The following is a 24,264-nucleotide window of genomic DNA, read 5'->3' on the forward strand; positions in this document are numbered from 1 at the left end:
AAGTTCATCACACACACACACACACACAGACACACACACACACACAAACGCACATACGCACACACACGCGCATACGCACACACACACACACACACACACACACACACACACACACACAAAAGTAGAAAATGAAAATCAAAGTGACAAAGAGAAACTTTCTCTTTAATTGTTGACGTTTTAAAAGCCACGGAAAAGGAGGAAAAAGGCAAAAAAGAAGAAACAAAAGAAAAAGAAAAAAGGGGGAAAAATAAAATAAAAAATACAGGAAAAAAAAAAGAATAAATAAATAAAATAAAAGAAGAAGCGGGCGTCAGTTTAGGATGGTCAGCAACAACACACTGCTGATTTTGGCATCCAGCTTTTCTACCAAAATAAGAGCGTATGCAAGATATCGATAAAAGTTTTATAAAAGACGTAATGAATGTTCTCTGAGACTTTTCACGCTTTGGACTGAATGAGGCCCCACATCAGGATTTGTTGAGGTCGAGTTTTAGTTTTTGGACGATGAGCTCCGTCAGATGTCAGGAGAACCAAAAGCATTTTAAATAAGTATTCAAAGTATTTCCCAGTGGCCGTGCGGTTCACTGCGCCAACCACTTGCACTGTGTTAGCCACGCCTTACGCCCGCTGCATACCTTGGAATTTTCCCACTTTTGAACGGAAAACGCTTGAGCTGCCTAAAAACTGAACCGGACCTTAAAAAACTGAAATGTAAGTTGACGATTTTAGAACTTTAAGAATCCTCAACTCCCCAAACGTGGAAGCCTCTTCTACGCTCATGAGGAAAATGGAGCTGGACGCAGTTGTTTCACAGATCTAAAGTCTCCTTCCCTCTAAATAAATCTTTGGTTTTATTCAACCTTCTGGTTTTCTTCACCTCTGCCCCTTTTGCGTCTCTTCCTGCTAAAATCAAACACACGCTTCACGCTTCTCATTTGATTTCGCTGGATTCTCGCTCTGTCCTTTACATACAGTCGTTCCTCTCTCCCCCTCTCTTTGTCTCATCCTTTTATTTCATTGACGTCTGCTTTTGGAAAAAGAAAGACTGAGACCGCCTCAAACACCTGCTCACGGTGGGAAAGCACGTACGCACACACTCACGCACACACACTGATAAAACCTTCCGAGTTTCATATTTTCTTCAGTTTGTGATTTAATATTTTATGTGAGAGTACGAACAAAACAAACGGACAGAATGACTGAATCCACTCCTGTCCAGTTCCTTGAAAATAAGTGTTTCTAAGAGTTTCTTAGTGTTTCTCAGTGTTTCGAAGTGTTTTTAAGTGTTTCTAAGTGCAATATCGAGGTAAAAACATGAAAAATCCAAGTGTTTCGACGTCGCTTTGAGAAAACGACGTGAAAAGCTTTTCAGCGTCCGCCCAGCATTTGAATCGGACGTGAGGAACTCGTCCTCCGTTGTGTGTGTGTGTGTGTGTGTGTGTGTGTGTTTGTGTGTCTGCGTGTTTGTGCGTGTGTGTGTGTGTGTGTGTGTGTGTGTGTGTGTGTGTGTGTGAGATCTTTGATCTGTGATCGTATTCACACCCTTCCACGCTTTTCTGAGGAGATTTTAACGGTAACCTGACGACTGACTGAGCGATGGAAGCAAACGATAAATGAACTCTGTGACCCCGACAGAGAGAGGGGGAGAGGGAGACGGGGAAAGAGAGAGAGGGAGAGAAAGAGAAGGAGTTAGAGTGAGAGGGGGATGGAGAGAGAGTGACAGGGAAAGGGAGAGAGAGAGAGGCACAGAGGGAGGGCTAGAGAGAGAAGCTGCAGCTGTGTGAACAGCTGTCTATCGTAAGGCTCACACACACACACACACACACACACACACACACACACACACACACACACACACACACACACACACACACACACACACACACTGGTCATGGCATTTACTTTAAAAATATGTAAGTGGAAAGACAAAAATGGATTCCATTTTTTCCATCACACGTCAGCTATGAAGCAGATGAAGATTCTGTACGGTTATAATGAAGTCATTAGAGAGAGTGTGTGTGCGTGTGTGTGTTCAAAGCTCAAAATTAAGTGTGTTTTATTTATCAAGTGTACAGTACAACACAAGGTCATTCGGTACAATGAAATTCTTGGGGCATGACAGGCAACAACTGCGTAGTGGGCATAGAAAGATAAAATAACAAGGCAACTATAAGGAGGAAATAACCTTTATTTATTTATTTTTAAATAAAATAAGAGTCGAATATAAGAATGAAAAAAAAATTAAGTGTGTGTGTGTGTGTGTGTGTGTGTGTGTGTGTGTGTGTGTGTGCGCATGCGTGCGTGTGTGCGTGTGCGTGCCTTTGGGGAAATTGGTTTTAATTCATTGATTTATATTGAAATTCCATTCTTCTTTCTGACTGATTCCATCCAGGATGAAGGCTGCGGAGCAGGGGATTGAAGAAGTGAGATTCCTCGACGCCTCCGGTGACAGTCATCCACGCAGGCCCGGCAGGGGGGCTGCCTTCCTGGGATTTGCACCAACACGCAGGTATTTGAAGGCGCCGCTGATGGAGACCAGACACTGGATTATCGCCTAAGTAGCTTTCAAAACAGGCGGTGCGGTCCGCAGGCTCCACTTTGAAAGGCAGCAAACGGGAAGAAGCGACGTGTATCCATGAAGAGAACGTGAGGATGAGGAGAGGAGGAAGGTGAGGAAGATGAGGAAGATGATGATGAGAGGATGAAGATGAAGATCAAGATGAGGATAAAGATGGAATTCAAGTCAACGCGGATCACGGATAGATCGGTGTGTACGTAGATCAAGGGAGCCCTACTCCCAGTTTCCACCGAAGGACTCCCGCTCGGATTCTCAGGCCCCGTTGACAAATCCTCAAGATCTGGTGGAAATCCCAGGGAAATCCTCCGTCCGTCTGCCGCCCGTTTCGACGGGTTTGATCTCGTCTTTCGTCTTAAATCTTAAGTCTCCGCTTCGATAGCGTGAAGACAGGATCCCGGGGCGTCTGATCCCCTGTGATCCCCGCGCTGATAAATCCTACGGCGCTCGCGTGCTCCCGGGATGCAAAAGAAAAATTGATTTTAAGGAAGTCTTCTGACAGGGTTTTGGTGCGTGCCGTCAGATGAAAACTGATACTCAATCGATATTTTACACTCTGCGGCGGCGGTGGTGTGGTGGTGTGGTGATCGCTGCCACGGACTCCCCGTGGAGGATAAGCGCCAAACAGCGTCTTGGGCGTTTGGAGCATCGCGGGGCCGGCAGAGCGCCGCCCGCGACGCCGAGCGTCCCAGCTCGTCCAAAGCGATCAGGCTCATGTGTTGTTCGGATGTGAGGGACGGCCGATCCACAGCTTCCCCGCTCCCACGGCACGTACATGCGGAGCGATCGGCGAGGGGAGATGACGGCGTGTTCTTCATGCCGCACTGTGACGTAATACCTGCGGAGACAACGCCGTCGACTTCCGAAAAAATGGGAATCGTTTTGAATGAAACAACTCATCAAGCTCAGCAGGGTGGAGAGAGGGAACGGGTGGCGCGGAGAAACGCCGGCTGTTGTTTTCCTGCGTGTTGACGGTGTAATAGTCCGTCCCCTCGTTAACGGAATCCGATGAGCGCGAGGCGTCCATTGCGGCCCCAGGCACTGGGACTGGATCCGTGGCAACATTTGGGGAGGAGGCGGGGCGGGGCCGACACCGCGGGGCGTGTGCCAGGGAGACAAGCCGGCACGGGGGGGCCGCGGATTGGGCATCCGTCCGGAGCCCCCCGGTCCGTGGCTCCAGCTGGCAGCGCGTCCTGCTAGACGGGTTGGCAGCGCTGACCGCCGCCCCGCCCTGCCCCGCCCCGCCCCGCGGCTTATGTCCGCATCTCAGACTCTCTCTCTCTCTCTCTCTGTTCCCCGTGTTCTGCATGTCCAGTCCTTGATCTTCCTCGCTTTGAAAACCACTTTCTGACATTTCCTTCTCGCACGGCTACTGAAAAACTGATGTAGCTCCCACGGGCGACGTGATGTAACTCATGATGCAAGGCTCACGGACGAGTCGTTCGTAGCGAACCCACTCACAAACGGAATACTGGCCGTTTGGCGTAATTCATATGGAATTTCATTTATTTACTCTTTGCGTTCCACCCCAAAAAGTAGCTCTGACAGCTTGACAGCAGGAGTCCTGTTGGACCGAGCCAAACTAGAGTCAGAAAACCCAGCGACTCTTTTTACCGAGTGACTCGTCAAAAACCCAACCTCCAAAAAGAGTCCGACGCCCCGTCACAAACCCGACCGGCTTATGAGCCTATTTTCAAGAGATTAAAAACATTTAATTTGGATCAGACAGAGTTCATCTGGACTCATTATTATTTTAAATTGTATTGAGTTTCAGCTGTGAATTTTTATTTTATTTATATTTTTTTAAATAAATAAACAAACAAACAAATAAATCACAATATGGTTCTCGACCCTGAAAACCTGACGAAGCGTACCTGAGCCCGGTCCATGCCGCCACAGATTGTGAGCTCATTACAACTTACAATTACAATGCATTTTCTATTCTAATTCTAATTTGATGTGAGTATTGACCTGAACGTGTCTCTCTCTCAGCTCCGCCCACAGTAGAAGGAACTGAGACCTTTCTGAGCAAAGCGACGACTTGTCAGTTAGACGTCATAAGCATGGCTGAAAAAAAAAAACAAAAAAACAAAAACAACTTTCTTCCAGACGTCTCCGCCCACCGGGTCATTTTCGGGGCAGCCTGACAGCACCGGCACCGCAGCGGCCTTGGAAGCGGCGCGCAACGCGGCGCAACGGGGCGAGTGCAGAGGCGACACCGCCCGCTCTGAACCACGGCTCGCGCTGTGCGCCGCGGCGCCCAAAATACACGTGGGACCCCACCCCGCCCCCCCCGAAAAACAACCAGGCGGACCAGCGAAGGAAAGCTCGGGATCTCCGGGTCCTGTCTGAGAAGGAGATGATAGTGTTTGTCGTCTCCAAAATGACGGGCTTGAGCGCGGCGTCCGTAAACAGCGGCGGCGGACTCGGGACGGGGACCCGCCGAGGGCGATGGTGACGGGGCTAAATGTGGGAGCGCGGCGGGCGCCGGCTTGTCATTTGGAGGCTGCCGTATAATTAAGTCAAAACAACTTTCCGACGGCATCAAGGAAACAAACATTCTTCCCACTCGCGGCTCGGTTTGAAGAGAGGAGGAAAGAGGTGCAAGTTATTTAACATCATTTCAATACAATCAGAAAAGGGGAAAATGTTTATCCGATTTTTTGGAGACATTCAATGTATTATTATTATTATTTTTTTAAATATGTGTTTTATTTTGGATGCTGGCTCCATCTGAAACATGGAGTTATGCTGGACTCTCCGGTTCATGAGAACCGAAGTCGCAGTCTGGTTTTGTTTGTTTGTTTCATCCCATTCCTCTTAATGAGCATAATAATACAGAATCCAGATGTTCTATTTACCAGGGTTCGACTTGTCCAATCCACATTTCACATTCGTCATTAAGTCACGACCCAAAACATAATTGAACATTTAAACCATTCTAATTAATTCCACAAAATGAACAGTGCAATTATCTGCTGTACATGTTAAAAACACAAAAACACAAATCAAAGGTGAGATATATATAAATTAAATAAAAAAAAGCCATTGGAACAATAGGAGCTAATTTCCAAAATGCTGCTTTGTGTCGACAGCGGTAAAGTGTGAATATGTCTCATTATACCAGGAGAATAAACCACCGGCAAACCCCTGAGCCTGTGGACGTAAGGGGTTTACCGACTCCGTTTTCGACCAGGAGCCACCCATTGAGAACCGCCAATATACAATATATTCAGTGAATGTGCTGCATGTGTAGGGGCGTGCAAACCAAAATAAATGCACCAAATAATTACAAACACGTAAACTCAGACTTACACCCACATGATTAATGTGTACTGGGCAGGATCTCACAATATGATTCTATATCCATATATAAACACTTTATTCATAATGAGAATTGCTGCAAAATTCAGTCCAAAACAGAACTTGAATATTCCAATTTATTTGTGACTATGGCGGATTTAACTTCAGTGCTCAAAATGGTTGCACCCAAATGAAGTATCGATATTTATGTATTTCAAAATGTTTTAGAAATGTTATTGTGAGAAATTTTAACAACTAATTGAACTGAAAATGGAATCAGCCCGACTTCTATCACAGCTTTTAAATCCAAAAATAAAACATATGTATACCTTCAACAGAAGCCAGGGACTACATTAGCAGCAAACAACATGTTTCATATGAATATATACACACACACACTGTAAATATCTACATTTCCAGATTAAGTATCAGATGTAACAACGGCTGATCTGTGGTTGCCGTGGTACTCCTGGTTGCTACGTAGCAGCCACTGCAGCGCAGATTATATTCTGGTTCTATTCTTATTATATTCTGATCATACTCTGGTTAAATTGTGATTATAATTTGTCTTAACATTCCATCCATAGCAGGGCTTGACAGGGTGTACATAATATCAATAAAACAGCCATCTGCACCACTTTACTTTAACATGCACTGACATGCACGCGCGCGCGCACGCACACACACGCACGCACGCACGCACGCACGCACGCACGCACGCACGCACGCACGCACGCACACACACACACACACCCCACTTAACCTCCCAGTAAACCACTCCAAATGAAGATGTTCTTCTGAGCCGCTGCTTGTGATCGCAGCCCAGTTGGACGTTGCACACTGTTTATCCAGTCAGACTGACTGGGAATCCAACCAACAACCCACAGTCTAACTCCGAGCGGGAGGACGACTGAAGCTTTTTCATTCCTTCATCCCTCTCTACCTCCCTTCCCCAATCCTCCCCTCACAAAGCCACGATCCTCCACGAGAGCCGATCACACGGAGGAAGAGGAGGAGGAGGAGGAGGAAGAGGAGGATGCGGAGGAAGAGGTGGAGGAGGAGGAAGAGGTGGAGGAGGAGGAGGAAGAGGTGGAGGAGGAGGAGGAAGAGGAGGATGCGGAGGAAGAGGTGGAGGAGGAGGAAGAGTACAGTCAACCTGGACAGACCGCCAGAGGAAGAGGAGGAAGCGGTGGAGGAGGAGGAGGAGGAGAAGGAGGAGGAAGAGGAGGAAGAGGTGGAGGAGGAAGAGGAGGAGGTGGAGGAGGAGGAAGAGGAGGACAGTCAACCTGGACGCACCGCCAGAGGAAGCGGACGAGGAGGAAGAGGAGGAGGAGTGGGAGAGTGGCAGTGGGTTTGAGTCCCAGACAGGGGCTTCAAACTGAATGTTTTGAGGTGAGACACCGAGGGGACGAGGGGGAGGGGCCACACGGATCCGAGTGACGCGGGACCGAGTCCTCCAAGATGTTTGAACTAGAACCTGGGTGTCCAACGTGCGGCCTGGGGGCCAAATGCGGACGACTGAGCGGCCCTCTGATATTGGACGATGCTGCGGGATTATTAGAGAATCCATAAATAGAATGATGGAACAAGGGACACAGGTTACGTGCCCAAGAATTACAACTGAAAACAGGCCCAAAATGAGTCCAATAAAAGACTGGTTTACTGAAAAACAGTATTTTATTATGTTAACTGTTATTTTAGCAACAGGTTCTAGACCAGTAAACCATCTGCCAAAAACCTCCTTTGCAAATGCTATTGAAATGGAGACATCTTTTCTCACGTCCGTCTGAGCAGCTCTGGATATTTTACGTGCACCGACCGTCGAGAGCAGGAAGTGTCCGTCTCATTCCGTTTGAAAAGGCGGGAATGAAAAGTAGAGATACCCGGTGGTGCAAATGTCAGTGGATCCAAGAGATTTAAGGTGGAGTAGAGAGTATTGGTATTTAAATGCTTCTTTTGGTATTTAAATGCTTCTTTTGCACTTCTGGTTAGACGTCAACTGCATTTCATTGGTTCTGTACCTGTACTCTGCTAGTGACAATAAAATTGAATCTAATCTAACTAATCTAAAGAGGTGGAGTTTGAAGGTCGTTTTCTCACGATATCATTCCACTTTTCCAAAACCCCAAAATAGAGAAAATTTTAAACAATCTAAAAATAACACCAGTCATCAGGAAAACGGTCAGTAATGACCAAGGTGTGTGGTGACGAGTAAACAGACCAAAACTCAATTTTGACCTGCAAGGTCCGTTAAAAGAGCAACCTTTGCCGGCCCCTCCACCCAGAATGACTTTGACCACCAGGGATATTAGGTTTGAATGTCGACAAACCCAAAACCCAAAACTGAAACTCAAAAAACCCAAAACAGATCTGTTTGGTGAAATGTGTGTGGTCAGATTTGGCTTCTGCTGTGGTTGAACTTACTTCATGGGTTTGAACAGGGCTTGTCCGTAGTTCTGGAAGGTCATGATGAGCTTCAGCTGAGTGCCTCCAGACTTCATCCCTGAGGGAAAAACACAAGGGTAAGATGAGTGCCGGGGGATATTGATAAAAACGAATATCGAGGATGATTTTAGGAATGACCACTGGTGCATTCATGAGATATTTACATGAATACAAGGAATATTTGAGACCCAATCATTAGTAAAGTAGACATTATGAGCATTGAATAGAACAGTCTATGAAGTTCAGAAAACTGCATTACTTACTGACTGTGATGCTCCTTGAAGACAACATTTAGACATACAAGACCAACACATTAGACATATAAGACCAAAATCCATATTATGACAATATATCGTCCAGCCCTACTGTTACGTACACATCCAAAGTTTGAGCCAAATGTTTATATCTCGAATGGCCCGGGTTCCAACCAGATGGGCAGCACATTTGTTAAAGTGAGCACTAGAGAACCCCCCCCCCCCCCCCCCGTCTCCCTCTGAGGAACCTGTGACCTCCCATGCACACAGGACCTAGAAGGTCCAGAAGGTCCAGATGGTCCAGAAAGTCCAGGCTCCAGGGCTCGCACTGAATCCGTCCTCTCCCATCGGCCCAGTCCCAGATGGATGAGGTCCTGTGGACGCTGTCCAAACACCTTGTTCTCCGTCCTATTGGACGTGCTTTCAGGGGATTTGACCCTTTTTTCCATCGCATTTATTTTGGCAGATTACACAACATCCCCCACCCCCTATAGAATCCACTTACTGACTGATTGACTCACTGACCTGCCCTCTTAAAGCCCTCTAGATGACTCGCCCTCTGACTGCCTGGCCCTCTGGATGACTGGCACTCGGAATGATTGGCCTCGAGTGGCCGCCTTGTTGACTCCCTGGCCCTCTGGATGACTGGCCCTCTGGACGACTGGCCCTCTGAAAGACTGGCCTGAACTGGCTGCCTTGTTGACTGCCTGGCCCTCTGAATGACTGCCCTGTGGAAGACTGGCCCTCTGGATGACTGGCTGTCTTGTTGACTGCTCGGCCCTCTGAATGACTGGCCCTCTGGATGACGGGCCCTCTGGAGGATTGGCTGTCTTGTTGACTGCCTGGCCCTCTGAATGATTGGCCCTGTGGTTGCCTGGCCCAGTGGATGACTGGCCCTCTGGATGACTGGCTATTCTCTGCTTGGCTCTTGTGTTTTACTGTCTGTTGACACTGTCCACTCCTCTGTGAGCCGCTCAGATTTCCCCTCCTTTCTCTCGCTCTTTGTTTGTGGTTTCTCTCTGATTCTCTGCTTCTGCTCTGTATTCCTCTCGCTCTCCCAGACAAACACTGCTGTTCAGAGGTGATTTTGAGGCTGTTTATACTAAAGTTCAGCTCATTGTCTCTATGAGACGCTTAAACCAACACGTTACATCCTGTACATTACGTTATACTGTTCCTTGTGTGTTGTCTTTTTTTAGCTGTTTTAAGGAACCACATGTTTACTTTGTACTTTTATCACAAATGATTGCATGAAATACAGAAAATACTTAATTTCTATATTTAATTCAATCAATTGTGTATTTGAAAGTTGATTTCTAAGCTTGTGTATTCAGATTATTATTATTATTTAATTATTATGGCACCGTGTTTTTTTTATGTACTTTTTTACGTTACCAGTATAATACAAGTATCTGTTGTGTTTATACCTGGTGTTCATCTATCGACGGTACCTCCTGTATCTATATGACTGAGTTGACATTATTCTACTTTCACTCACTTTTCTTTTTTCTTTCACTCTTTATTCAATGTTTTTATTTGTACGAAATTGAGTCACTGACAAGTGGGCAAAGTGCAGCAGAGTGCAGCACGTCTGCCCTCACACTGTGCATCTGAGCGTCCAAAGCCCGGTTCCTGGAGCAGCTTTGGAGACTGAACAATGTCCCCGTGCAGTGACCTTATCACTGTAAGCCACAGACTTGGCAGAGTCGACATTAATTCACAACCAGACTGTATTATATGATTTCATTTTGTGTCCAAAGCGAACAAAAGGTAAAAGGTAGGAGGTAGAAGTTAATCCACGAGGAAATCCGGATCAAGCCAGGCTGAGTTCTGTCCTGAGCCCGAAAACATTGAATTATTTTCATTCTGACAAAGCTCGTGTCGTGCCGCGCTGTTCTCTACCTTTCTTTTCGTCCGTCTGTCCGTCCGTCCATCTGTGTATCCGTCTATACATCTATATATCTACTCATGAAGATACCACTATCTATGAATAAATGAATTGTGATGTATCCATTCCTCCCCTCTTCCCCTCCCGCCCCCTCCCCCCCCGACCCCCCGTCAGCTTCCCCTCCTGTACCATAATGATGAATCCCTCCAGTTCTAACCTGCAGCGCTTCGCTGGAACCCATGTTTGATTTATGAGCAGAGAGGCCGCGGCTGACCTCAGCGAGACGCAGACGGACAGAGCGACGGCGAGAAAGAGAGAGAGAGAGAGAGGCGAAAACAGTTAGAGATGGAAACGATAGGAAGCGATGGCTAGAGAGAAAGGAATGGAAAGAGAGAGAGATGGAGGGATGAAGTGGACTATGAAGGTGTGGCGAGAGGCAAGAGCAGGAGACTAAAACGCTGATTTGCTGAGGAGGGAAATTTTCACGCACCAACACTTTGTTGCGTCATTTTTTGGGACGGGCGCGAGGCGCGCACGCACGCACACACACACACACACGCACACGCACACGCACGCACACACAGACACACACACACACACACACACACACACACACACACACACACACACACACACACACACACACACACACACACACACACACACACACACTACAGGGCTTTGGGATGCATGTGTGGACAGATAGGTGTAATTTCCAGCCTCTCTCTGGAGATGGATGGATACGTTGGTGTTGTAAACAGAGGCAAACACGACGCTCTCCCACCTGAGGCCTCGCCGCTCGCAGCAGCGTAACTGACGGAGGGAGCAGCCGGGGGAGTGATGGAGGGGAGCTGCCGGGGCGGTGATGGAGGGGATAATATCGATTGGACGGAGGGAGGGACGGGCTGCGAAAGGATCGGAGGGGCCGCGCGGATTAAGCCCCGGGGGGCTCACGGATGGAGAGAAAAACCAAAAAGGAACCAAAGTGACAAAGAGACGACGTGAGCTCTAGCACAAACAAGCACAGGGGGGCTGACATAGCTCCTCTGTCTCCGTCCATTAAACACAAAAAACTCTCAATTATAATGTACTGTATCTGCAGGGCGACTACTGATTCCAACAGCAAGACAGGAAAAAAAAACTGCAAAAGAAACAAGCAGCCAGAAAAATAATAAAATAATGTGCAAAGATCTACTTCAGTTCCCGCAAAAGCGAGATGGTGAGATGGGCGCCGCAGCGTTCCGGATGGACTCATCGACTTCCATTCTGAAGGTCACACATTTCCTCTTTACAAGGCTCCAGGCTCCGTTTCTGTCGTTCACATCCTGACTGAAAAGCATTGAAAAGACAAAGAGCTAAATGTCGTTCAACCGCCGCGGAGCAGAGGCTCCACACCCGTCCTGATCAGGTGCAGCGGAGGCCACGGTTCACCACGGTGAGTGTGCTGCGTTAAAGCCTGTTCAAGAACGAGGGATCCACCAACATTGCAGAGCAGCGCTACTGCGTCCGCTACCGCGGCCGTGTGCCCGTACTCGTAAAAACTATGGGCGACGCCTGAAACCAAAACCAGCGCGACGTGCCGTAGCTGCCGCTGGAAACAACACCGCGTTCTGTTTGTGAAACTTGCCGACAGTTTAATTAAATGTCTGAGTTAGTTTCAACAAAACAGAGAAAAATTAATTACTGGAAAACAAAGAACACACAGGGTCTCAGCAGCTACAATACTGACACGCACGCACGCACGCACGCACGCACGCACACACGCACACACGCACACACACATACACACACACACACACACACACACACACATACATACACACACACACACACAGACACAGGCACACACACATACATACACACACACACACACAGACACAGGCACACACACAGACACGCACACACACACACACAGACACACACACACACACACAGACACACACACACACGCACACACATCCTTGTACTGGTATCAAAGTGAGGTCCGAAATAAAAAAAAACGTACACTTGATTGGTGAGGTCCCATGTTCCTGGTGCACTTCCTGGTGCATTTCGCACCAGGAAGTGCACCAGGAACACACACACACACACACACACACACACACACACACACACACACACACACACACACACACACACACACACACACACACACAGAAACACTCCCCTTCTGACTTCGGCTGTCCACGTCTACTTCTATACTCCATTTATTAAGCCCCATGGGGGACTGACAAAGGTACTATATGACTGCACTGTACTCACCCACGCTGGTGATCCTCTGGCTGACCAGGTCCTTGAGCAAGGCTTCCAGCACAGGGCTGTGCCGCGCATACAGCTCGTAGCGGTTGATGCCCACGTGGAAGCGGAGCCAGCTGGGGTAGGACTCTGTGGCCGCCTCCCCCGTGGGAGGGTACTCGTCCTCGTTGTTCCCCTCGTTGTGCCTGGGGGAGGGATGGGGGAGGAGGAGGGAGGGGTGGGGAAGGACAGAGCAGAGGGTTGAGGATGCGAGGGGAGGGGGGTCAGTAAAATATTTTTTAATGGTAGTCCAGGTGTGATTGACTAAAGCTTTGGCTTTGACTTAAATCTTTTTAAAATATTTTTTTTATTCTTCATTATAATTTGTTAATTTTTTTTTCTCCGTTTTGGTGAGAAGCGGGAGGATTTAAAAAAAAACTTTTCTCATGAGTAATTGAATTTGAGTCCTGCCCCTGATCCTTATTGGACATAAATGTATTACTGACAAAATATACACATTTTCAAAAAGTAGAGACGGATGGACAGACAGACAGACAGACAGACAGACAGACAGACAGACAGACAGACAGATAGGACAGAAGAAAGGGAAGGAGGTATTTGGATGGAGAGAGAGAGTGAAATCCAATGGATTCATCCAATATCCCAGGAGATTTAAAAATAAGGGGGGGGGGGGGGTCAAGATGGATGGAGGCAACGAGATGCAGATGATGGGAGGAGGAGTGATGAGGAGAGGGGGATCAGGGGAAGGAAGATTGGATGCAAGTTTGGAGGTAAAGAGAGGTATGACGGATAATACGGAGAAAAGAGTTTGGGTAATGGTATGAGGAGGAGGAGTATGTGGAGGAGGATGAAGAGGAGGATGAGGAGGGGATGATGGTGATGAGGAGGGGGATGAAGAGGGGGGTGAGGAGGAGGAGGAGGAGGAGGTGGTCTGACTTTCTTTGTGCTGTCACACGCTGGACCGATCGTGACTTTTTGATAATGAATTTTGTTTCGATGGATGCATTTGAATGACAAAATTGAGTATTTATTCATCTGGGATGTACTGATCATGACTTTCCATGATACAGCTGGACACCTCTCTGAGATCCATTAATAACGATTATTATCGATTATTATCAATTATTGTGTTGATTATTGCTGGTGGTCCAGTGCCGGCACGGGTGCGTCCTGACCACTGACCCTTCTCCCCTCCTACGTAAGGACCTACACACGACACCTTTCAGGACCATGATGGAAATAAGTCTTTCAGCTTTATTGTGTTTTCTGACTTTTTCCATTGGAAGTGGCTTTAGGTTGTCGAATTTGATCAGCCGATCAGTGCAACTCTTGATGTTATGGGGTTTCGTTATTTCTATCAACTTGCAGGTAAATATTAAAACACAGTTCATTACTAATGAAACTCAGTGTTGTACCCAGTGCATGCACCTGTCACCCTCTCCCCAGTGCCTCTCCCTGGTCCCTCCACCCAGTCCCTCTCTCCCACTCACCAGTCCTGGTGCCCCGCCGCTCTGGGGTAGAACCTGATGTCCGTGTTCACGTTAAACAGCGTGTCCTCCTCGGTGAGCGGCGGGGGGTCGGTCCGGTACAGTCGGTGCTGGAACAGGGCGGAGAGCCGGGACGTGCCGGGACCGGGACCGGAAGCCGGGACAGCGCGAACCCCGCTCGGCTCTCCGATGAGCGGCTTGCGGTCCTGCAGGATCTGGGACTGGGACTCCCGCCCCGTGATCTTCTCCAGGGACCGGGACGTGTGGTTGGAGCCCGGGCCGCTGCTGAAGTCCTGCAGGATCCGGAGCGTGTGCTTGTCGGGCCAGGCGGCCGCGGCTCCGGCTCCGGACACCGGCCTGGCGCGCTGCTTCCCCCAGCCCTGCGCCTCTTCGGCCGGGCTTTGTGCGCACTGGCAGCCGCCCTCCGCTCCGTCCGCTCCCACCGCCCGCTTCTCCAGCTTGGGCAGCAGGTCGATCATGATGTGCATGGTGCACGCCACCAGGAACACCATCAGGATGAAAACTCTGAATTTGCGGAATAAAATCATCTTCATCAGGTGGACTCTGGGGGGTCTGTTCTCCTCAGCGCGGGCTGCAGCCCGTGGGTGCGGATGGGTGTCCGACAGTGGCACGCAAATAAAATAGAGAAACGCAATTGGTTTGCAGGTTTCCCGAGATCCCTCCAAACATAATCCGGGTTATTAGAGAAACTCCAAGCTCAGGACCAGGCCGGGCGTCCCCGGTGAAGCCAGGACTTGTGCATCTTGTGCAAAACGACGCATGTTACGCGCAGCGGCAGAGATCTTCACTTCACTTGGTTTTACAAGTGCAACGCACACGTGAGAAGCGTTTGAAAATGTCCCTCCTCCAAAAGTTAAAAAGATGACAGCAGTGTTCTTGGTCTCATCGGTCCATAGCAGGTGATGCGGGTGCTTCCCGGTTCTCTGCTCCGCCGCGGCCGCTCCAGTCGCACCGGAGGCGGGCTGACAGGTGCACGGATCCTCGGCTCCCGTCCCACCGACCTCTACGCTACCCGACGCTGCTTTTGCTTTCCCCTCAAAGTGTGGGCTTTTTCTTCCGACGGTGGGTGTGTTAAATATTTGGATCAGACCCTTGCGAGCCCAACCTCGACGGCCGCGTCACAAGACGGAGATTGGCTGCGGCTCCAGCTGCAGAAAGCCTGGGAATGATGATGCTGAGGAGCTGCAGCGCCGAGCTCCGCCGGGAGAGGGCGTCAGGACGCGCACGGAGCCAGGAGAACCAGTTCAGTGGACTGGGTATCCTGGTACTTAATAAACACCGACTGGTCCATAAAGGCACTGATTCTGACCCTCAATCTGACAACATTTAGTCTCTGGAACTAATCCATCTGACAGGACTTTCATTTTTCCAGATGATTTAGTCCAAACCCTGTCCACTACTGTCCCAGACCCTTGACAGGGGGCCCTTTCCACCAAGGCATTTCGAGGGCCGGTTTGGAGCCGGTGCCTCATCTCAAACCAGTTCTTTGTGTTTCGAGATCAAAATAACCAGCTCTCGGCCAGAAAAACTGGTTCCAGAGCGGCATCCATAGTTACCGTGTAGAAGCAGGAACTGTTTACGTCAGGGGCTGGGGGGCGGGGACAGTCCAGACCGACTAAAACCTTGTGACCGCTTCAGCACGGACGTAAAATCGTAAAATCTGAGCAGTGGCCCCGGTGGAGCAGACAGACTGTCTGGTGCTCGAAGCGGGCCGGTACTCACCGCTATGCAGTACCAGCACCTCTTTGTTTTACTCTTTGGCGCACCGGCACTTCTCACAAGCTGCCGGTCTCTGTTCTGCCCTCTCAAGTGGACAAATCAAGTGGACATATTTTAAAATGCATCATATTTTATCGGAGTAATAATAACAATAATAATGATAACAACAATAATAATAATATTAACAATAAGAATAATAATAATGATAATAACAATAACAATAATGATAATAATAAAAATAACGACAATAATAGTGATAATTATGATAATAATAAGAACAATAATAATGATAATAATGATAATAATAATAATTATATTATTATAATATATATTATTATTATAATTATAATTATATTCCCCCATCCTGATGAAACAGCAGAGACGTATGCAGATGTCTACAGTGGCGTAATGACGTGGCTCTTGGACCCGTTTTTCCCTTTGAAAAGCAATGTCTACAACTGTCTCCTAGCTCCTACACTGGCTCTTTGGGTGTCTCCTCGCACCTAGACTGTCTCCTAGCTCATAAGCTTGTCTCCTCCTTCTTCACAGCAAAGAAGAATAATAATGAAAGAAATCAACGTATATTTAAAGACCATGTGCAGATGTGCATAACAGTTGAATTTGCTTAAAGGAGCACGGCAGCATGTGTCTTTATAAAACTTAAATCCAACAATAACCCTAGTCATACACTGCTGTTAATATTAATAGTAACAATGACACAAAATAATATATGATTTGTTCTATTATTATATTCATTATTATTTCATTTGGGACACTTTCTATTTGGAAACCTCACTTGAGAATGCTGTTGCCAAGTTATTTATAATTCAGAACACTGTTCCTCTCATGGATGTTTCACAGTCAAAGGCTCTGCTTCTCAGAGGATATTCTCCTTTTGTTTGCTGACGTAGCAAATCACAATTTCTCCCGCCGGGGGAAAACTCTCCAATCAATTACTGCAGTCTGCATAAAGCTGATAGACAGGGATGTGTTTCCCTGCGACTTCACAGGATTAAATGAATAACAGTTCAAGTTCTATGCAGTTCATTTACTCTGCCAATCGCAGGCCTTTTGACTGCCGGGCTCCATATACAAACACATTCCCGTCATGCAGAAAATCTTTTTAGCCCATTTGTCACAAGGGAGGCAGAGACTCGGTGGAAGCTCATAAACTGGATGTACTTAGAGAAATTAGATTTAGGAATTATATCTATGAATTGTGCACATGGAATAGAAATATATACAATAAATGTCTATGTTCGTGTTTGTATGTGTACTTTTATACGCACATACAGTATGCGGCTGGACAGACAGAGACAGACAGATAGATAGATAATGAAGCTATGGAATAAAATAGGAAAAGGAAAATGCAATATATGGAAAAATGTGAAAATAAAAATGTAATACAATATAAATATGGCAACATACACTCAACCTAGTGATGGACAAAGAAAGCAGAAGAATAAAAAACAAAAAAACAGAAAAACAATAAAATAAAAACAACCCAAATAATAAATGGTGTCTCGTTTGACTGTGCACGCATGTGCATGGGTGCGTGCGTGTGTGCGTGTGCGTGCATGTGTGTACGTGTGCGTGCGTGTGCGTGCGTGCGCTGCGCGGCGCTCACCAGGGGGCCCGGGGCTGGAGGAGCGCTGCTTGGCGGGTGCCTCGTCTCCTGCTGCTGCCAGATTTGTGCATCTAAATAAAACAGGATCTTAAAGCAAACAAGGAAAAACAGATTGTTCCCCCCGCGGCACCACGCCCGTCCTCCACTCATCTGGCGTTCCAAACAAAACCATTTGGCAGGCATTTGAAATGCTGGGGCACACCGGTGCCGCGCTTCACATTTGAAAGGGTATTTGTTGCCCTTGTACGTAATTTGCCTCGGCTCGAGAGACCACGAAAAAGGAACGAAATTAAACAAGAGAATCACGTCGTGTGTGATATCTGTTGGATGTTTTAACGTTGGAAGCTCGGATCCAGCCGGGACGCTACAAGTGCTTTCTGCGTGTATCAACGATGGGAACAGGTCTCATCTATCACATCGAATCAGTCTTATGTCTGGTGGAGGGAAGCGACACGCTCGCTTCACACCGAGTCCGTAATCGCATCGGATGAACTGCGTCTCCAGCTGATTTTGAGTTGTTTGATCGCCTGGACATTTTACCACATTCCATGAATGGGAGTTAAAAAAAACAAAAAATCCTTTACAGAGTTAAACTAAAAAATACAAAACGTTTCACTGATATAAAAATAGAATTATCATCGTAGTGAATACGGTGACGTCCCACGTTAACGATAAGTAATGTTTGTTGCGTCATTATTTTCAACTTGTCGCAAGAGTGGAAAAACCCGAAGGCATCGCGGAGCCTGGATCAGACGTGGAAATCCTGCGCGGCGGAGGAGGCGGAGCTTCTCTCGGCGCGTCGCAGCTTGTCGCTGTGGAATCCCACTCTCCGTAGAAGTGAATGGACTTCCGGTTTGGCCCTGGCCGTTTGTCGTATTCGGCGCGAAGCAGGCTTCAAAGGGCCTGTAAATATTCAACAGCTGACTTTCCATAAACATTGTCGGCTGAAAACCAAAAAACGGAAGCGGCGATTGAAATTGAAATATTGAAGTGATTGAGAGATTGAATTGTAGAGCTGTTGAGGAGGAAATTGACCAAGAGGCTGCGAAGGCGGCTGCTCGTCTCGACGACGGGGGAATTACTATCTGAAGGAGGGAAGCGCCGGGGACACGTTCCACCATCCAGTCAAACACTTTTCTAAGTGTTGAGTGTTCCTGAATTCAAAACAATGCATTGGGTTTCCCAAGGGCCCCCCCCCCAAAAACGGGGTGGTTTGTCCGAGCTGGAGGGTGAAACAAAGTAACCTCATGTGGAGCAGCTTCAGCGGCGGTACCAGTCCTGTGCATTTTAAAATGTTGAAGTGACCTTCGCTGAAATAGAAAGGAGAAAAATTAGAAGGCGTTTGAAAGATAAAAAATCGACAGCCCTCATTTGTCAATGTCGGTAAAACAAATCGTTCTCCTACGAAGAAAAACAAGAAAAAAACGGGGATCAATACGTAGGCTTTTATGTTGATGTTATCCCACAGTGTTGAGAGATGTGTGGTTTTTAAATCCAGGCGATGAATGAAAACCACGGAGACGCATGAGACGGTTCCTGTGGCCGTGACCCTCCCACCACACACACACACACACACACACACACACACACACACACACACACACACACACACACACACACACACACACACACACACACACATACCTTTATTCACTGCTTGATTAAATGTCTTGGGGCCTTTCAACCAGAAATGCAGAGTTTTCACTGTTTCAAATACGAATCTGAGGATCAGAGAAGAAAAAAACGCATCAAATGCCTCAGTCTCAGGAACTTGTCAGTTTCCCAGGAATATTCTACTGTAGAAACCGTGAGCGATGTCAAACCACTTCATTTACAGGTATAATGTATATTTTTCCAAATTTTCTTGCTCATTATTTGCCTTTTTTTTTTTCCTCGCTATGTATCTATCTAAATCGATCTATTTAGGGTTATTTTTCTTTCTATATTTTTTGCCTTTTAATTGCTTATTTTAAATTTTTTTTTTAATCTTCTCTTGAGATATTAGATTTTTGTCTATTGCCAATTTTTCAGCCATATCCTAGTGTTTTGCATATGTCCATTCCCTTTTTTCACTATTTATTCTTATTACTTTATTTTTATTGTTGCCTATTTCTTGATATGATATGTAATGTCACATCATGTCATGTGTGTAATGCAGGGCCTAATCGATTCACGTCAGAAAGCCTCGCCCGCCGGTGGCGTCCTGGGAGTTTTAAATGTAGTTTTAATCTTTTCCCACTCCAACGGTCCCGAGACACAGCGCCGCACGTCGATGGGAATTCACTTCCCAAAGAAAAAGGGAGAGCAGCCCGTCTGTTTCCACGGTGACCAAGCCGCTTGAAACGTTGGCTACGGTGCACCTCCACGAAAGGGGAGCGCCAAAGGATCGCGCGGCGTCTCACATGGCGGTTATTCTCAAACATTTAGATCAGAAGCGAACGACTCCCCGGCCTTTATTCAAAGGAACGACAGCGCCGGCAACGGGAGGAGAAAGAGAGAGAGACAGAGAGAGAGAGGGAGAGAGAGGGAGGGAGAGCGTAGAGGCAGGACCCGAGGCGAGGAAATCGATGCGGAGCGTGGAAGCGGAATCCACCGGGGAGCGTTTGCGGGGCTGGTCCTTGGACCCGAGGGGAGGCAGCCCAGGAGGATCCACGCGCTCCGCACCGGAGTCTCATTCCATCCGGCGGAACACGGCGTCTCCCCTCCGGCCTCTCGTCCCATCAATCAGTCGCAAAAGCCTACGGAACGTAGACGAAAAAGTGATAAAGGAGGAGGGAGCGACGAGATCGCCGCGTCAATAAAAGGGCGTAGGCTGGCGGGCGCGGGGCCCCGGGAGGAGGCTTTATGAGCCCGCGCGCTTGTTTTACGGCTTGTTTCAGGACCGAGCCGTAAATGACTGTAAAAATGAAATTACAGAGGAATTACAGGAGTGGTCACGACGTAATGGAGGTAGAAATGACCGGGGCTGTTTTCTTTTTAATTTTTTTTGTTAGTTTTTTTGACGGGTGGCTTCTCGGGGTGTGAGGGTGTTAAAATGTGCGAGTTGTGGGGACGCGGGGCGGCGGGGCCCTGAGTCACGGAGCACAACCAGCTGGGAGCCGCACATTCTCGGCAGACATGTTAGCGACGCAACGCGCCAAAAACACGGCTGCTCTTGATTGATTGTGGACAGATTTATTTTTGGCAGTTTGCTCCACCTGCACCCAGTGGGGGGTGGGAATGAATTCTCTATTAAATTAAGTTTTATCGTTCAGCCATGGCAGGGAAGTTTTGCTGATTTGAAGTCTGAGAGTTTCAGTTTTTTTTTAATTTTTATTTTACTTTGTGCGGCTGTCCCAGTCAAACCTGGGCGTGCGTGAGCGATCCTCAGCGGTCCATTTCATTCTGATCGTAGATGACTCACCACGGTGTCGGGTTTTGACTTTCTGCCAATCAAAAGCAGGAAAGGAAATGATTTTTTATTTTATTTTTTTTGCAGTTTTGACATCAGAAGCTGACTCCTGCTGTGTTTCAACACACCATTGTGAGTCGAATACCTCGGAGGCAGCTTTGGGCGTGTTCGCAGCTGCACTGAACTCTCACTGAATATGTAATCTATAGTGAAGAACCCGTTCAGGATGGCGCTCTATGACCTCGGGATGTTGGAAAGGGAGAGATGGACGGGGAACAGTCCAGACGGGCTAACCAAACGCCAATAAAGCATCTTCCATCGCTCCATCCATCACCAGGACCCGGGGCTGCGATGGAAACATCCATCACTCGGAGACGTGACGCGCCGGGACTCCTCACCTTAACCTTTCACGGACTTCAGATCAAGAGGATTTTAATCCGAAATGAATTTGCCGAGAGTCTCGCCGTCTCCCCGAGAGCTCGTCTACGAGCCAAAAGGTCCCGGGGTTTGATGCCAGATCTGGGTCCTACCGATGGAAGCCTTTTCCTCGGGGCCGTCGTCATCCCAGTCAGGGGGCGTGAAGGTCATTTCCCCCACGGCGACCGATGGGGAACAGAGATGCCCTAACCTTGACTCTGAAGCTCCTACCTGAATCAAAATAAGCACAACCGGACAGACTGTACATCAGTCATCATCAGAAAACCCTTCGATAGGAACAGACGGACATCAGCAGATTGAACGAGGAGCGGCACACAGCGATGAGCTTTCACCGACAGACACATGCTCAAGGTCCTCAAGGTCCTCTGAGAGGCTCAATGTCATCAGAGAGTCATGAGGGACTCTGTTGTCTGAAGGGTCATGGAGAGCGCTCGGCTTGATCTGAGACGCTCAGTCCCAGACGACGAGTCTGTAAGTGTGTGCCGCTGTCTTTTGTGAGGATTTTAGAGCTTTATTATGATTTATTCTTTTTAAATTCTTCCTCTTCATATGACTCCCATTCTTGTTCTCATTTGAGTGTAAACTTCTTGAAGATCCATTTACCCTGCAGCTTTTGATGACTTTGCTACAGCTGTTATCTGAATTGCATCGGGTCGCTCTTTTCCAGATTCTAAAAATAAAAACCTTATTTGTGCCTGTTAGTTATAAAAGGTTTCTCTGTTGCTTTTACTCAGTGTGCCTCATGTTGGAAAACAGTTGGGAGGTCGACTCAGGAAAGGAAGGAAAAGCAGAGCGGCCACATGGCGCGACAGCACCCCCGTCCCCCCTGTCCCCCCCGTCCCCCCCGTCCCATTTAAAAGACCAGGTTTCGATCGGGATCGAACCCGAACAAAGGCGTGGTCTCCTCAAGCCTTCCCAGCCGCCGTGGCAGCATTTCTGTTTTTTTTTGTTTTTGCGTGTGGGCTGTCCGTGCCACACCTGGGAGGAAGCGCACGTTCACGTCTTCCTGCTCCGACGCTCAAACCCGCTGGAAGCCTGAGCCGCTCCCATTTGATTTACCAATCCAGGATTTCTCTCAAACAGGGGACGTTGGAAATAAATCCAAACGAGTGAGTGTGTGGGCGTGTGCATGTGCGCGCGTGTGTGTGTGCGTGTGTATACTAAGGATTAGGAGGAAGGAGCTTCAGTGGCATAGGTCAGATGTTATCCTGCCTTGTTTTTAGATTTACATTGGTGTGTGTTTGCTTGTGTGTGTGTGTTTATCTGTGTGTGTGTGTGTGTGTGTGTGTGTGTGTGTGTGTGTGTGTGTGTGTGTGTGTGTGTGCGTCTACATGAACAAAGCTGTGCGGTTTGTATGCATCTATCTGCTCGGCCTCCATTAAAATGGGCGCAGAACAAACATTTGAACTCTTTAAAGGGAGAGTACATAGTGTGTAAGGTGCTTTATCATCGTGGCGTTGTCTTGGCACCCACCGCTCACTCCCAACCCACGTAAAATAAATAATGCGCAGAACAAAAATTAATACCGACCCAACCTTTTGGTGACTGGAAAGGCTGAAATCCAGGTTTATAACAACCTCCGGGAAAATATCCTAAGTTTTAATACTTTGATACTAAATTACATCATTTAATTACATCAGAAGCCAAAGCTGCTTCGGGTTCTCTCACACCCAGGGAAATGAGCTTTTATTGAAATGTGATTTTGTGATGAAAATCCCGTATTTGGTACTTTTTTGAGCTGGTACTTTGTAAGAAACAGCGATCCATCCATTGTGCTCCTCCTCCTCTCCTGCCTCCCTTTGTTGGTGGCGGGGTCCAGCAAGAGGTGACAGGCAGCCACGGTGGGCGCGGCTGGTTGTGCTCAGTGAACTGTCGATGTGGATGGAGATTCACAGAACAGAACCAAAAAACGGATCAGAAGAAGGAACAGTTTGGAGAAAAGAAGAAAGATGTGGAAAAAAAGAAAAACATTCAAGCTTTGAATGGAGTTTTGGGAATTTGTGCAATCCAGTGGAAATCTGACAGGTTTTCACTTTAGGTTTGGACCTTTTGAATAGGCTGCGTTCACCCCGCATCCACCCTGCATCCACCCTGCATCCACCCTGCGTCCTGACATGGGAAGCCCCATGTCAGGCTGCCCTGTCCCGGGGACGTTGGGAATTCCAATATTTACTCATCCTGCTTTTTGTGCCGTCGCTTTCCTCTGAAAATGCAACGTGTATGAAACGGTAGAAAAGTTGTTTGTGTTTTTCTCCATCGTCTTCACTTAGTAGATAATTTTAGTCAGTCTATATATAGATTTTTATATACAGTATATGACAATATTTACATTCCATTCTGGTTGGATGCAATTTTTTTTGATATTTTAGGATATATATATATATATATAAATTATTCACCTCACATTAACTTCACTTTATTTACGGTTTTTTTAATGTTTATTTTTTACCATGCAGACACATGACACATCAAGAAAAAAATATGTAACACATAAAGCAGTTTTAATAAAAAAAATGAGGATTTTTTTTTCAATTGGTCACTGTGGTTACAGAGACCAAACATGTACTTTTAAAACTGACATCAGTGAACCACTATTTTTTAGGAATATTTTGGTACAACACAGTTTCTGAGTGACAGCCTGGTGGAAGATCTTTTCAGACAGTTTCTTCTTTTCAGACTTTCTCTATGGGCCACGACCAAATCCTGATGAATCTTTACTGACTGTTTGCACATTTACAGACAGCTGGCAAACCCTGATGCACGCACGCACACACGCACGCACGCACGCACGCACGCACGCACGCACGCACGCACACACACACACACACACACACACAAGGCAGCGTCCCCTCTCATTACC

The 24,264-nt window shown here is 47.4% G+C and overlaps 1 protein-coding gene across 1 annotated transcript in view; it reads right to left on the reverse strand.

The window, feature by feature from the left end:
* The window catches only part of fam20ca (FAM20C golgi associated secretory pathway kinase a), a gene marked incomplete at both ends in the record, with an annotated part of 47,633 nt that extends 32,871 nt beyond the window's left edge, over nt 1-14,762 (reverse strand). The window contains 3 exons of the mRNA XM_080010137.1: nt 8,303-8,381; nt 12,728-12,906; nt 14,212-14,762. Coding sequence (XP_079866263.1) covers nt 8,303-8,381; nt 12,728-12,906; nt 14,212-14,762 — 809 coding nt within the window. The remainder of the gene's footprint in view (nt 1-8,302; nt 8,382-12,727; nt 12,907-14,211) is intronic.
* Between the last annotated feature and the right edge of the window lie 9,502 nt (nt 14,763-24,264).

Source organism: Zeus faber (genome assembly GCF_960531495.2).
Source record: "Zeus faber genome assembly, chromosome: 11".
In the NCBI taxonomy this organism is placed as follows: domain Eukaryota; kingdom Metazoa; phylum Chordata; class Actinopteri; order Zeiformes; family Zeidae; genus Zeus; species Zeus faber.